Below are 13,860 nucleotides of genomic sequence, written 5' to 3'. Positions count from 1 at the left end.
GGAGCTGTAGCAGAATTTGCTCCCCTAACAAATACTCTTCGAGGCTGAGAGGGAAAGACTAAGAAAGATGGCATTAACACAGTTGTATGGTTTCACAGGTATGGGTGAAAAGCACTAGGAATGACATGACAGGACACCAGGACCTCTCATCTGTAGCTCCTTTTGCTCACACCAGGCTGTTAGCTCTCATCTTCCCTCCTTCCCCCAGCACCAAGAGTTACCCTTCCTTCCCCAACCCACCAGATGGGCATGGGACAACACACGCTCTGCCTGGATCCCAGCTATGTAGTTGCCAATTAGCCTACCAGGATACCCACATGGAGGGGCCTCTCTTGCTTTATAAAGTGCTGTTGCTTTCCCTGCAGCCTTTGTATTATTGGAAGGTTAATTAGGATCTCTGCTTTAGCTGCAGGGACTTAGCCAAAAAAAACCCCTGTATCTTTACAATTTCACCTCTGACAAAATTAAATTGATCTGTGTGCTCAGAAGTTGGTGGATAAGGATACAGACTGGTTTGGAGTATTGGTTTTTTGACTTCTTTTTTTTTAAAGAAGGAAACAGGTCTAGTGTGATCATGTTATCAATCACAAGCTGAGTTTCAAGTGTGATAACACTATACTATTAACAACACAGATGGTCTCCTGCTTAGCGTCAGCTTCCTATCAGTGCACCACAAGCAATGCTGGGACACAGTCAGGAGTCATTGGCATGAAGTGCTGATAAAAAACTAACCAATAACTGAAACCCAAGACAGATTTTGAATAGTGAATCATTTTCAGATCTTCACCACTATCAAATATGATGTATCTTGGACACTCCACTGTGATAGTTGCTCCAAGCAATTCATTCTCAGCTCTGGGACAGATCTAAATCTGTGCCTTTTCTCCCAGCTCCTGGACAAATGCCTCCTCCTGTGCCAGCACAGACCTGCAGGCAAGGAACATGAATACACGCAGGCCCCAAGACAAGATGTTTTCTCATTCTTATTCCTGCCGAAAGCACAAGAGCTGAACTAATCAGGGCCCTGAGCCCTGGGTCACAGCCAGGGCATCCACACCAGGGACCTCAGCTCTTTCTCACCTGCTGACAGGGACAAAGCAGGGCTGAGGGGTCTGAGCTCATTAAGGCAGAGTTTTCATGGGAAGTTCAGCCTGCATTAAGCTAGAAGGTTTTTTTGTTGTTGTTTTAACAGTGTGTTAGATTGAGCAATTTTCAGCAGGGCTTGCTCTTTCCCCTCCCAACTCATCACCCTGCGGGCAGCATTAGGAAGAAAGGAAACAAAGACAGGCATAGAAATGACAGTAAGTTATTAACCAGAACTGCTATTATGAAAGTTAACATCTCCCATCACTGTTTCCCTTTTGCTAAGTGCAGCAGCAGACCACAGCTGCCTCACCCTATGCAGATGTTCATACTTACACAGGAAAAAATGATTACTTAATAGCATTCCTTATACCAGAATTCTTTAGCTCTTAGTCATTCCTTGATTTGAGATAGAAACACTAGACTACACATCCCTGCTTGAATTAAGAGTCAAACAACATCTGCTATCATGCTCGCTAAAGCCAGAAAGACTCAACATATTTGCAAATGCCAAGTAAGACAAACCTATCTCTAAGAGCATCATCTTGGGAAAAGGCTAAACATGTAATTCATCTGTGCTGAATAGCTGCTATCCTGTTTTCCAGACATAAATACTCTCTCTTAATAGATGCATAACACTAGCCATTAGAGACAAAGGCTGACAACCTGAAAATGGGTGCATTAAAGACCCCATAGTACCATTCTTGCTGGCCTTGATGTTCTTGAAGTGTTTACAAGGCAAAACGTACAGCAGAATACACCCTTTCAAAGCTCTGTGACAGAGCATACATCCACCATCAGTCATTTTACAAAGCACCTGGCAGTTTTTAAGCACTGTGACTCACAACCAGCCATTTCGTCTTCATATGATTACACAACATTTTAGGGGTTTGAGTGGTTTTCATGTTTTGTTTGGATTTTTGTTTGTTTGGTTTTGGTTTCTTTTATTAAAAGGTGAGAATTCTTCTCCAAATACTTGGTGCTGTATATTTTCAAATAGTTATATTGGAAGAATAAACGAAGTGAGAAAGCACAACATCTACATTACAAAAAATCCCATTCTATAAACCATGCAACAGCCTTTCATCTTTCCCCATGCCAGCCAGCATCACACCTGAAAGTCTATGCTAACAGAGCTGACGCTTTGTTTTGAAGCACAGAATTGTTTGTAATACAAACAATAAAAAAAATACTATTGTGCGAATAAGTAACTAATCAGCAAATCTGCACCTCCCTCAACAATGAAAGGCCAAATATTTACTCAATTGTATATTTTATTCTTTGCTCAAATACTTCATAGTTTGAATCTAAAAAATAAATCCCAATTCTCTTTCTTAAGCATCCCACAGGAGACCAGAGGGCCCAGCAGAAGGTATTTATACCATTTGACTGGATTCATCTCAGCAGCTACCTGGAGAAAAAAGAGGAGGATAGGCTCCTAAACAGGGATTTGGACCTTCAGATGGTCTGCAGGCCAGCAAGAACCTGGGCTCCAGAACCCATCAGACATCTAAAGTCAGTGTAAGCAATACCTATTTCAACTGTGAAAGTAGTATCCTCTCCCAGCAGGCTCCAGCTGCATCCCAAACGTCAGTCAGTCCAAAGCAAACTGCTTGACCCATTGGATCAATACTTCCTTGAGAAATTCCCCGTTCAGTGAGTGCTCGGTTTCATTGTTCCATTACAAAGAGCTCAGTCTCTTGTCTTTCTGTAACAAGAGACTGGAAGCACTTCTTACACCTGGACAGCCTCGTGTAGGGAGCATCCATGGTGACACTTGCTTTTTCTGTGAAATTATAGTTATTGCTAACATAGGTAACATTGCATTACATCATATGCCAATCAGTTTGTACATGAAAATAGCTATGCATGGAAATGAGCATAAGTTTATATAGATGCTAAGGGGAAAATGCAAATTTATACAAATAATTTCAGTCACCCATGAAAAGCAGCAGCCCCTACACACCCATGACAGTTAAGCTTTACGTTTTTTTCCTTTCCTTCTAATCCTGTCATTGTTTACACAGAATGGTGTTTCAGATTAAGCCCCCTTACCCTTCCACATGTTAGTATTTAACATGACAGGAGAATACCAAGAAGGGCTGGACAGAGGATTCTTCTAGCTTTCATGCTCTGCAACCTACCACTCACGCCGCTTGAAAGTATGATTTGAATCCATTTGATATAAAGCTTGTTTGGGGTTTTGCTTATTTTTATTTTTTAATTGCTACTAGGTCCCAGAATTATTACCGCAATTTGATGAACAACATGACTATAAAGCAAAGCCAAGTTCACGCTCCAAGCGGAAGCAGGGGAGCTCACACTTCAAGACTGACATGTTTTTAAATTGCCTCTGAAGACAAGAACTGCTGACATTTTTGTATGAAATTGTGAAGGTTGTTCTTTTGCAAAAGAACAAGTTTTCTCTACAGATCCACCAAAACCAGACCTCTCCTCTCAACGCTATATTCTACTAAGTGTTAATTTTCATACTATCACTCAAAGCAGGTCACTGAGATCTAGCAAAGTCCTTCAACCAGCTCTACACAGAGTACATATTAGCAAGGGAATATTCTTTCCCTTTCACTCTTTCAGCATCTGTTTGGATGGTTTGATATTATTTTTCATGGATTGATTGGGTTGGTGGAGAAAGGAGGAAGAAGCAAAACCTCACACCTCGAAGGAGCATGGCTTCACGTTTTCGGCCAGGCACCTTCATCAAGCCTAGGACACCCTAATGAGAAAGATGAGAAAGCTCTCAGCTAAGATATAATGATCTGAGCTGAGTAAAACTATCTCTGACTCCAAGCAAGGAGCATAAATTGTTTATATTTTCATACTGGTAGTGTAACAGAAGCTTCTTCCGTCCATGCCAGCATCTGACACCTCAGCAATCTGTCACACATTAGTCATCTTCCCAGTATGTGTCTTCTATTGTGATGACCCATCATCATTTCTTCCTTAATTACTTTTGAGATTATCAGTATGGCTAATGTGACCAAAATACCACAGTAAAGGCCTACTGCTTCCACAGTGAAATTTGCTATTCAAACAAATTTTGTTTGAAAGTTTTCCCACCATACATATTTTATTTGCTATTTTCTGGTCAAGAGGTAGATACTGAAGTAATAATAATAATCATAATAAGTTATTTACACTCACAGACTTTATGTAGGTTCACATATTGACTGCTACATTCAGTTCCTCTCCATGTGCACAAGAGATGGCTGAACAATCTACTTGTAATCTTCTTCCCACATACGTAAGCAGTCCTACATGACCTCAGACAGCACCAGCCAAACACCATAGCATCAACTGGACCCAAGCACCCATGCAGTTGGGTTGTTTTTCCCCCCCTTCCATCACATTTCTCAATGACTCCAACCCTCATTGCAACAGATCAGCAACTGCAGCAGGGAGCAGAGTGCCAGCCACATATCCAGCATCAGCACACGCCAAGGCTTTGCAGGCTGTACACTTGCCAGCAAGTTTCAGGGACGAGCTGGCATTAAGGACAACTTGATTAGTGCATGACTAGGAGGTGAAAGAAGGCAGCCAAGAGAGCCCTGAAACCCTTGTCCTGCCGGCTTGCATTCATCTCAGCCTCTCCTGAAGCAGCTTATTTTCGAGGTATTCCTATGGCAAGCTCCAGGCTAGCATAGGAATGCTGTGGGCAGGGTGTCAGGGTGCTGGCACAGCTTCTGCAGCACTGGGAAATCTCTTTGGTGAGGACAGAAAGGCTTCAGGGGCAAACAGCTGAGCAAAGAAATCAATACTACAGTCATAAACTGCCACAAGCAATTCTGACATATTCAGTTTCTGCTCTTCCGTTTTCAGAGGGGTGGGTATCTCCTTCCCCCAAATGCTACCACCCTCCAGTGCTGTTAGGACCACTGTAGAGGTGGACATCAACACAGGAGCCTCCCTCTGCTGGCAACAGGGACTTTCCCCTCCAGCATAGGCTCAAAATTACTGCATCTTCTCACACTCCCTACTAACACTCAGCCACAGTGATGCTGATCCGGCACTGCCATACTCTTCAGGACATGTACATGTCTGCCTGCTAGTGCTCTTTGCCTGGGGCAGGTAGCTGTAGCCCCAGAAACCAAGGCTCTCACCAGCCACTGCACTACTAAGCCACCTGAATGGAAGCAGCAACTTCAGACTGATGTGCAGGAGCAAGATTAGGGTTGGATTTAGGTCATTCTTGTAAAGGACAGCAGTAGCTCAGCCTGCCAGCACTTTCACAACTGCTACTTCACTATGTTAAGGAAAAAAGCTACTTACTGCAATATTAACAGGCCAGTTACCAGGATTTTCACCGAGAAAACAACCCTCATGTGGTCACACCTTCTTCTTCAGTGCTACCACAACACATGCTGACAGTGAAACTGGCTCTGAGAGCGAAAGAGGGTTTAGTCTTTCTAAGTGGAAATTAAAACAGCAGCTTACCTGGCAAAAAAAGTACAAGAAATGTTTTTTGGTTTTGCATTACTGAATCTGTGCTATTGATAGGAATAATGATGTTTTTCCAACCCAATCAATACCTTATTTTCAAAGGAATACAGTAGAAAAAGATTAGATGAAGACAAACGTACAGCAGAATACTCACACCAGGACTGGGGGAGCATTTAGATCCAGTGTCTCTCTGGCATATATAGAGAATGAAAGTGCTATTACTAAAGCATAATAACACATCACAGACATTAGCAATTCCACAAATATTCCGTTACCCAAGTAGGCAAGAGAGTTACTCCTTATTAAAGGTAATTGTAACTGGAGATCATACTTGTCAATAATATTGACAATTCTTTATAGAAAGCACTGTTTCCTTTGGCTGCAGAAATCCTCCTACAGAAGCTAAGTCTTTAATGTATAATTCAGAAATCTGTAAAAAAACCCCAAAAACTCTGTGTGCCATTAGGATGGAATTCTATTTTTCCCCATAGCAAGAAAAACCCCAACCAACCAAAAACCCCCATGTTTAAGAATAAACCATTACAGCAACTATCCATGTTACCACTTTTAAAGATACCGAAGAGAGCAGACACAAAACATTGTTTCTATTATTTCCATTTCAGCATTGAGTTGAGGTTGCACTTAAGTAGGGATTACCTCCATGCTCTCTTTAACCAGAAACGCAACACTTAAGCAGACTAAGTGTTTTTACATGAACAAAATATTAACCCAAATTAGATTTTTATCAAACAGGTCTCCTAAATGTATAGCCAGTGTTTTCTTGTTTATTATGACAATTTACAACAGTTACTTCCATAAGCCAGCTACTCCATCCAGTCCTTCATCCACAAGACTTGCTTATTCTAGCCATGAATGCAGAAGATTGAGTGGTGCATTTGAGTGCTGCTTCTCAAGGGGAGCAGGAGAAATGCTTGAGTTCTATCCCTCTCACAAGCCCTATAACGATCAGAAATCCTCAGTAATCATAGAATCATAGAATAGTTAGGGTTGGAAAGGGCCTTAAGATCATCTAGTTCTACTGCTTCTGAGGGGCAAGTTAAATCTTGTGAAGCTGTACAGTATAAGCCATCTTCTCTACTTGTACCACTCTTACCTGCATCCAGGTTACTTAACCTGGATAATGCCTAAAAACATGCTTTCTGCAACACTGGACTACACTTAAAAAATGAAAAGCAAAACTCCTGTAGTCACTTTTCATTTACAATAACTAAGTTATGAACAGGAACCGCAACTGCTTAGAAATTCCTTTGTCAAGGGACATTTCTCAGTCTATTTCCAGTTAACTAGGAAAAACCCCAATCACTTGTTTTCAGAAAAGCCACCTATACAAGAAGTTGTATCTCTGTAGTAATGCCACCAGGCACTGCAGGGTGACTCGGCATGAAGGAAGCGCGATGGGGAAGTGCACAGGCTGCGGGGAGACTCTGCAAGGCGCGAGCACACAGGTGCCAAGAGCACACAAGGACAAAAGAGTCTTTTGGCTTTCTAAAAATAAGAGCCTTCTAGATAAGAGGCACAGTTAGCCAGACTGCAGCATGCCCGGTTTGGCTTTCAACACTATGAACTGAAGTAACATTTCACTGGGGGAAAATTAATACCCGATACCTGCATATCGGTAGGGAAACAGCATGAGGCAGGAATAGTGTTTATTTTCCCCAAGACACTCAGCATTTCCAATGAGCATGGCCAGTAAGCACTCTCAGCTTTGCTCATTATAAAGGAATAGAAATAAAAGAAAATATAAATCTGATCTTAAAGGTAGAGTAATGAAGCTCTCTACAGTTTTAAAGAATACATTGAACCAGGACAATAAGATACGGGAACTTATTATATTATGCAATGGTTAAAACTAGACAATGCAAAATATGTTACCAGACAAGATAATGGAATGTCTCATCACTGTAAAGAGAGTCTTGAGGTAACATTTTATGGTTTATGTGTGAAAAATCAGCTATAAACCTTTTCATTTCACACAGCAAGAGAGCTACCACAACTCTAGCAACATGCAAGTTCTGTGATGCAGAAGGCACCATCCAACACGGTCCTTCAGGCCCCAGTTCCCATGTCAGCTTACTGCATCCTCTCTCCTTCCAAACCGCTCCAGCAACAGCATCCTCAGTGGAGCACAGAACAGACCTTCCACTTGGGAACAGAACTCCCATCCCTAATTCTCTCTCTGCTTTCCTCCAGAGCACTAAATTATTTCCGCAATAAAAGATACTTAATTTTCTTCTTAATTGAGTCGTATATATTCTGGATTTTGCTAAATTGTAGTTTGTGGCACTCTGTAACAAGAAACTATAAAATTTAACATGCTCTCAAAGCAAAATGTAAAATCCACTACAGCCAGAAAAATCTCATGCCTTGCACATACACTGATGAAGTTCATACAGTATGACAAAATATTTAATAGAAACAATTTAGTGAACAATTAAGTCTTTTTGTTTAAGGCAATGTTAAATATCTACTATAACGAGTTCATTTAAGCTCATGCAATTCCAAGACTGATACAGCCTCAAAATGGCTTTACCTGAAAGAAGTAGGCATGAGGCTGAAAGTGAACTGAAACACATTTTCCATCAGCCCTGAATATGAGAGAAAAGCTCCTTTCATCCTATGTTAGTGGAGTTCAACAGGGCACAAAACCCAATACAGAAATTTTCATGCTTTTCAAGATACTTCACATCAAATACCCCATTTTTGTTTACTGACCTCTCTAACTATTAAGTGCTTACATGAGGGAGGAAAGGAAACTACGTCCCTAGAGAGACATTTTTTTCTTCCACCCTTGACTGACAGCTTTTGATGGTTCCACAGGTGTTTTGACAGTATTATAGTCCATATGCTACTTTGCTGCATGCTTGTACGCACTACCAAGTTGAACAATTAGGTAAACAGCTTTTTACTTTTCAAAACTAATTAATTTTAAAACCTAAAATGAATCCATTTGAGAAGCCAGCTGTGGAGCAATTTCCTATTAAAAAACAATGGTGGAAAATCCTCATCTACCAAATTTATTTTAAGCGCTGAGCATCCACAGGAACAAGGAACTATATATAAAGCAAGTCACTCTTCCCTAAAGGCATGTCAAGACTTTATGCACCTTTAAAACATTAGTTTTATTTCAGTTTGTAAATAGACCTAATGGCTCTACAATAAGAATTAAAAATGCAGTTCTTCACCCTGCCTCCAAGAGCATCACTGAAACATTTCACTTCATGCCTGACGCAGTAGGTGATTTTTTGCTGTGGGTTTGTTTGGTTTTTGTTTTACTGCAGAGGGTTTGCATGGAAAGAGGTTTTGTGTTTAAGCCATCAGGCATGGCAAGCCTTCACAAGGGGTGGCTCCTGGGCTGTCCCCAGCGTAGGGAGGGCGCAGGTCAGGGAGCTCCAGATGACACCAGAGCTGACTCACTGGCAGCTCCTTAGCACGCCACGCGCCCCAGCGAGGTGCCTGTGCCTCAGCTCATCACCAATGAGTCCATCTGGAAGCTGAAAATCCCTCGAGGATATTGTGACTTGTGCTCCTCTGTTCACAGGAGAGGCCCTGCAGAAGAGCTCCTCTTATACTCAGCTCATTCCCTCTCATGCTCCTCTGCTCAGCCCTGGCACAGCTCCATTAGGTCAAACCTGGCTTAAGCAAGGCACTGTGTGTATGCCAGCTGCTAAGGGATTCACAGGTGTGCAGATAAGCAGGTTCTTGATTACTTTTTCGCTAAATCGGGTATGATCTGTGCAGTGGCTTAAGTCACAGCAACTCTGCATTGACGCTGTGACTTACCTCGACAAATTCTTTAAGCACAAGGAGAGCACGATGTAAAGCTATCACAGCTACATAACTTCATACTGAAACAACAGGATCATTTTTTTCTGCAAAACATTGTAAGAGCACTTTTAGAAAGAAATAGCCTTAATTTCCGTGTTTCCTGTGATACAATAGACTTTCTGTTTCCTCAAGCATCTTTCTCCCCACCTATTCTGGTAATGAATTCAATTGTAGTAACTTGGGTTTTGAAACCTGTAACACAGATTTCTAGAAGGGATCTTGCTACTGCCTGCCTACAGTGGCATTAATACTCCCCTCAGCTACATCTAAAACCAGAGTTAATTTTTCCATGGCTGCATTATATTTGTGGCTCACAGCACTCCCTGTTCCTCCCTAACATTTCCAACTGCTGTGCTCCCAGCTGATAGGAGAAAACTCTTGTCATGAGTCCCTAAAAATATAACATTGCTCAGTGGCAATATTAAGTCCCATCATATTTCTGTTATTCCACTTCTTCCTCTATCATATCCCAACCCTCCTAGGTACTGAGAGTCTCCCCCAAATTTGCACTATTAACAATTATTGTGTGCTCAAGCCATACTGCTGGACCTTGCCTAGTTTAAAGCAGTTAAAGACATTTCTGCTTGTTATTTCCTGTAGAGAGGAAGGAATAAAAAGAACCCCACTTTCTTCCAAAATAACTACTTCTGGTAATTTCCCTTTGAAATTATTCACAGTTGTGTTCTATTTGATAAATAGGAGTATCCCAGATGTGTCAAAATGTCTTTCCTTTAATGAAAAATGAAGAGGGAGACTTCCTTTAGCTTCGAAATCTTTTTAGTGTTGCTGGAGCAGTTCAGCTAAACCTACTGAATGACCATACGAGATGAGTCCTGTATCCAAGCAGGAGCTCACCACATTCTGGCTGTCCTTGAGCAGCGCTCCCCAAGAACACACCAGCACATCTCACTGGGAAATAGCAAAAGCCAAGTTTGAAAGTCTGGGTACTCATGAGGGAAGGCACAGCCTGCCAGCCAGCACTGCTTTAAAACTATTTTCGATAGAAGAGTTCGAGATGACTCAAAGTTTAAGTAGCTGAAACCCCACTAAGTCATATTATGCAAACCAAACCCTGTATGCCATCAGCTGAGAGATGGCTCACAAGGCAGGAGTTTGCTACTAAAAGCAGCAAAACTGAAAACATACAATTGCAGTCACTAGTACACGTGTAAAAGCAGAGATTAAAGCACGTTTGGCTAATGCTTCAACTTGGAGATCCGTGGGCTACCTCTAGCGTGTGCTCTTTCACAGGTGACAAACATACGAACTTTAGCCAGGATACACTGATCAGTGATACACATCATCAAGTCTTTCTCTCACACAATCAGAAGGCAAGGTGTTTCCTGACGCAACAGTAGCAGAGACCCTGCCGTGATCTCACCCCCAGAGGTGCCCATCGTGACAGCAACGCTGCTTTCAGCTTCGGCCACATTCACCCATTTGCCTGCAGTACGAGTGCATAGGAATGGCAAACTGTAAGCATTTACGTGCTTTCAGACTCCTGATTCAAGGAGGAAACGTTCAGCTCTCATGCATTCTGCCTCGCTATTGAGCTTACAGGCAACCTAATTCTCTATGTAAAATCACAACAGTTCCTTTTATATAAACAAAAGTGACCTTTAGGAAGAAATACTGCCTTATGCCAACATAATCAGCTCACATCCAGTCATGAACCCTTCAAAAAAAAAAAACCATTTTGGCTAATGTGTTAGATCCCATAGTAATAATTTTGTTCTTGGATTCTGTAACATCTTCTGGGGTGGAGGAAGAAGGAAGGATACAGGAAGACTATTTTCTGAATAGACATAAGATGTGAATAAAGGAGCATAATTAAAGATGTGATTCTCTTATTTTATTCAGTGCTTCCCAGATCCCACATCCTATTCTCCCCCTTTTCTAGCACAAATAGGGAAGAATATCCATCTGCCCCAACAGAAAACTCGGTCAATCCCGTAACCCCGGGTACCCTTCTCCCCCCGGTCCCCGCTGGGAGCTCCCTTTCCCCTTCCACCATCAGGGACCAGAGCCAACGGCGGGTCGCGGGGCCCTGCCTGCGGGGAGGGCGCATCCCGGCGGTCGCCTGACCGGCAAACACTGCGCTTCTAGGGATGCTCCCCCGGCCACTCGGCGGGCGCTTCATCCTTCAAAGTTGCTCGCCCCCCGCGGCTCCTGCCTGCTCGGAGACCCCCTTCCTCCCTCCTCCTCCCCTCGCTCCTCCGCGGGGGGCGCAGACATTTTGAGGCAACGGATCCCAAAAGCCCGCCGGGCCGCGGCCAGTCGCAGCGGTGCGGGTGCGGGCGAGGCCTCCGCGCCGCGCCGGGCCCCGCCGCTGCTGCTCACCTGCCAGCTCGTCGGGCTCCAGCCCGCTCTCCGCGTCGATGCCGCACAGCACGAAGTAGTGGGCGAAGCGGCAAGGAGCCGCGCCGGGCCCCGGGGCGCCGCTCCCGCTCATCCCGCCGGCGGCGGCGGCTCCCTGCGGCAGCGCGGCTCTGCGCGGCGGGGACGCGCCCGGGGGGCCAGTCACGGCGCACCGCCCCCCATCCCCGGCGGGGGCGCGCAGGCCGCAGCTAACGGGCACCGAGCAGCAGCTCCGTCCGCGACGGGCGGACAGCGAGCGGCTCCGCTGTCAGCTGAACGGGGCGGGGGAAACGGGCGGAGCCGCACTGACGGCCCGCCCCCCGCGGGGCATTTAAACCCCGGGCGGTCGCGGTACCTCCTCCCGCTCCTGCTCCCCGGCTTTAGCGAGACGTTTCCGGCTCTCGTCTGCGCTTTCGGTGTGAGGGATACGGGAGAGCTCCAGGAGGCTTTGCGGCACGTTGTGGTTTTGTTCTTTTTGCACAGTTCTCGGGTTATGTGATTCAAGCTTACTGTCTCTTCCCCCCCCCCCCCCCCCTGGGTGGGAATATGGGAGGCTGGCTTTTATCTGAATATGAAAGGGAATCATAGAATCAGCTAGGTTGGAAAAGACCTCTAAGCTCATTAAGTCCAGCGTTATCCCAGGACTGCCAAGGCCACCACTAAACCGTGTCACTGTGGCCTCATCTACACGGTTTTGAACACTTCCAGGGATGGTGATTCCACCACTGCCCTGCACGGCCTGTTCCAATGCCTGAACACCCTCTCAGTGAAGAAATTGTTCCTAATATCCACTCTAAATCTACCCTGGCACAGTTTGAGGCTGTTTCCTCTTGTCCTATCGTCTGTTACTTGAGAGATCAGCCACCTCCTCTCTCCCTCCTTTCAGATAGCTGTAGAGAGTGATAAGGTCCTCCCTGAGGCTTCTCTTCTCCAGCTTAAAGACCCACAATTTCCTCAGCCGTTCCTCATAAGACTTGTGCTCCAGGCCACTTCCAGAGGCTTTTGTGGGGTCTCCATCCCTTCACCATGATTGATGGCAATCGCATCCCCCTAATTGCTAGGATGGAGAACTATTTCTTTGCTATATGCATTCTGTTTCAAAGCAAAAATCTGAAAAGCTGCTTCATTCACAGTTTATTGAAGATTTATTACCCGTTCTGCTGCATCCAGGAAGAAATCAATATTATTTTACTCCAATTGCTAAAACTCCTCCCGTTATTACTCCTCAATGCCAAAGCAGTGGTAGATCCATTCAGGAATGGCATCTACTTTTAAAGGGACAAAAACGATTCTTTTGAAGTTCTAAGATTTTCTTCCCCAAATTGATAAGATCCCTGCTTATGACAATGATCCTTCATGTGTGTATTTTAAGGATGCTGTGGGCAGCATTCAATATGCACTTTCATCCTTCTGTGTTTGTCTGTTTACTAGTATTGTTCATGCAGTCTGTAATAACTCCAGTCTCATCCTTTGCTTACTGTGGACTCTTATGACCTCTTTCTCTTTCCTCTCAGCAGCGTGAGCCACATTTTTCCTTTCTATGATTTATGCTTGTCCTTATTTAACAAGCACCTTTGATAAAGAAATGGCTGCAAGGAACCTTGCAGCATTTCATCCAGTACAGGTCATTTTACGGGGGTATGTGGAATAACTGTTCCTACCCACCTGAAGGCAACCTGGATCAGCATATATCTCTCTTCTGTCTTTTGAATTAACAAGTTTTATGCCTTTTTCATTCTAAGCTTCCCACAGTGTTCTACTGAAAGCAGGCAAGAATTAACCCCAATATCCAAGGAAAAAGAAGATGAGTACTCTTTCAATGATTCTGCTGGTTGCAGCACTTGGCATAACAAGCTGAACCTTGCTAGATCCACGTAGTAATTTGCTAGGACACCAGTTGTTTTCTCGACTTTGCACTGAGGGCAAGGTTATTTTATGTAGTTTGGTTTGCTTATTAACTTGTATGTAATTGCTTATTCAGCTCTACATCAGATGATAAGAGTTTGACAAGTCAGTCTCATTCAAAGGTAATTGCTCTTACTGTGGAGAAGCACCATCTTCATCTCTTATTGTATGCTGCTCTTTTAGAGGCCTGGTGGCATGGTTGTCTCCAGC

The 13,860-nt window shown here is 43.9% G+C and overlaps 1 protein-coding gene across 5 annotated transcripts in view; it reads right to left on the bottom strand.

The window, feature by feature from the left end:
• DENND5B (DENN domain containing 5B) overlaps window positions 1-11,839 on the bottom strand; it is a gene marked incomplete at both ends in the record, with an annotated part of 113,053 nt that extends 101,214 nt beyond the window's left edge. For all 5 annotated transcript variants that reach the window (XM_080631812.1, XM_080631810.1, XM_080631811.1 and 2 more), the window contains one exon: window positions 11,728-11,839. In XM_080631812.1, the coding sequence (XP_080487938.1) occupies window positions 11,728-11,839 (112 nt within the window). The remainder of the gene's footprint in view (window positions 1-11,727) is intronic.
• Between the last annotated feature and the right edge of the window lie 2,021 nt (window positions 11,840-13,860).

This window comes from Psittacula echo, assembly GCF_963264785.1.
Source record: "Psittacula echo genome assembly, chromosome: 1".
Lineage (NCBI taxonomy): Eukaryota > Metazoa > Chordata > Aves > Psittaciformes > Psittacidae > Psittacula > Psittacula echo.
The sequence above is the reverse complement of the archived record's forward strand: the minus strand, read 5'-3'. Positions and strand labels throughout refer to the sequence as shown.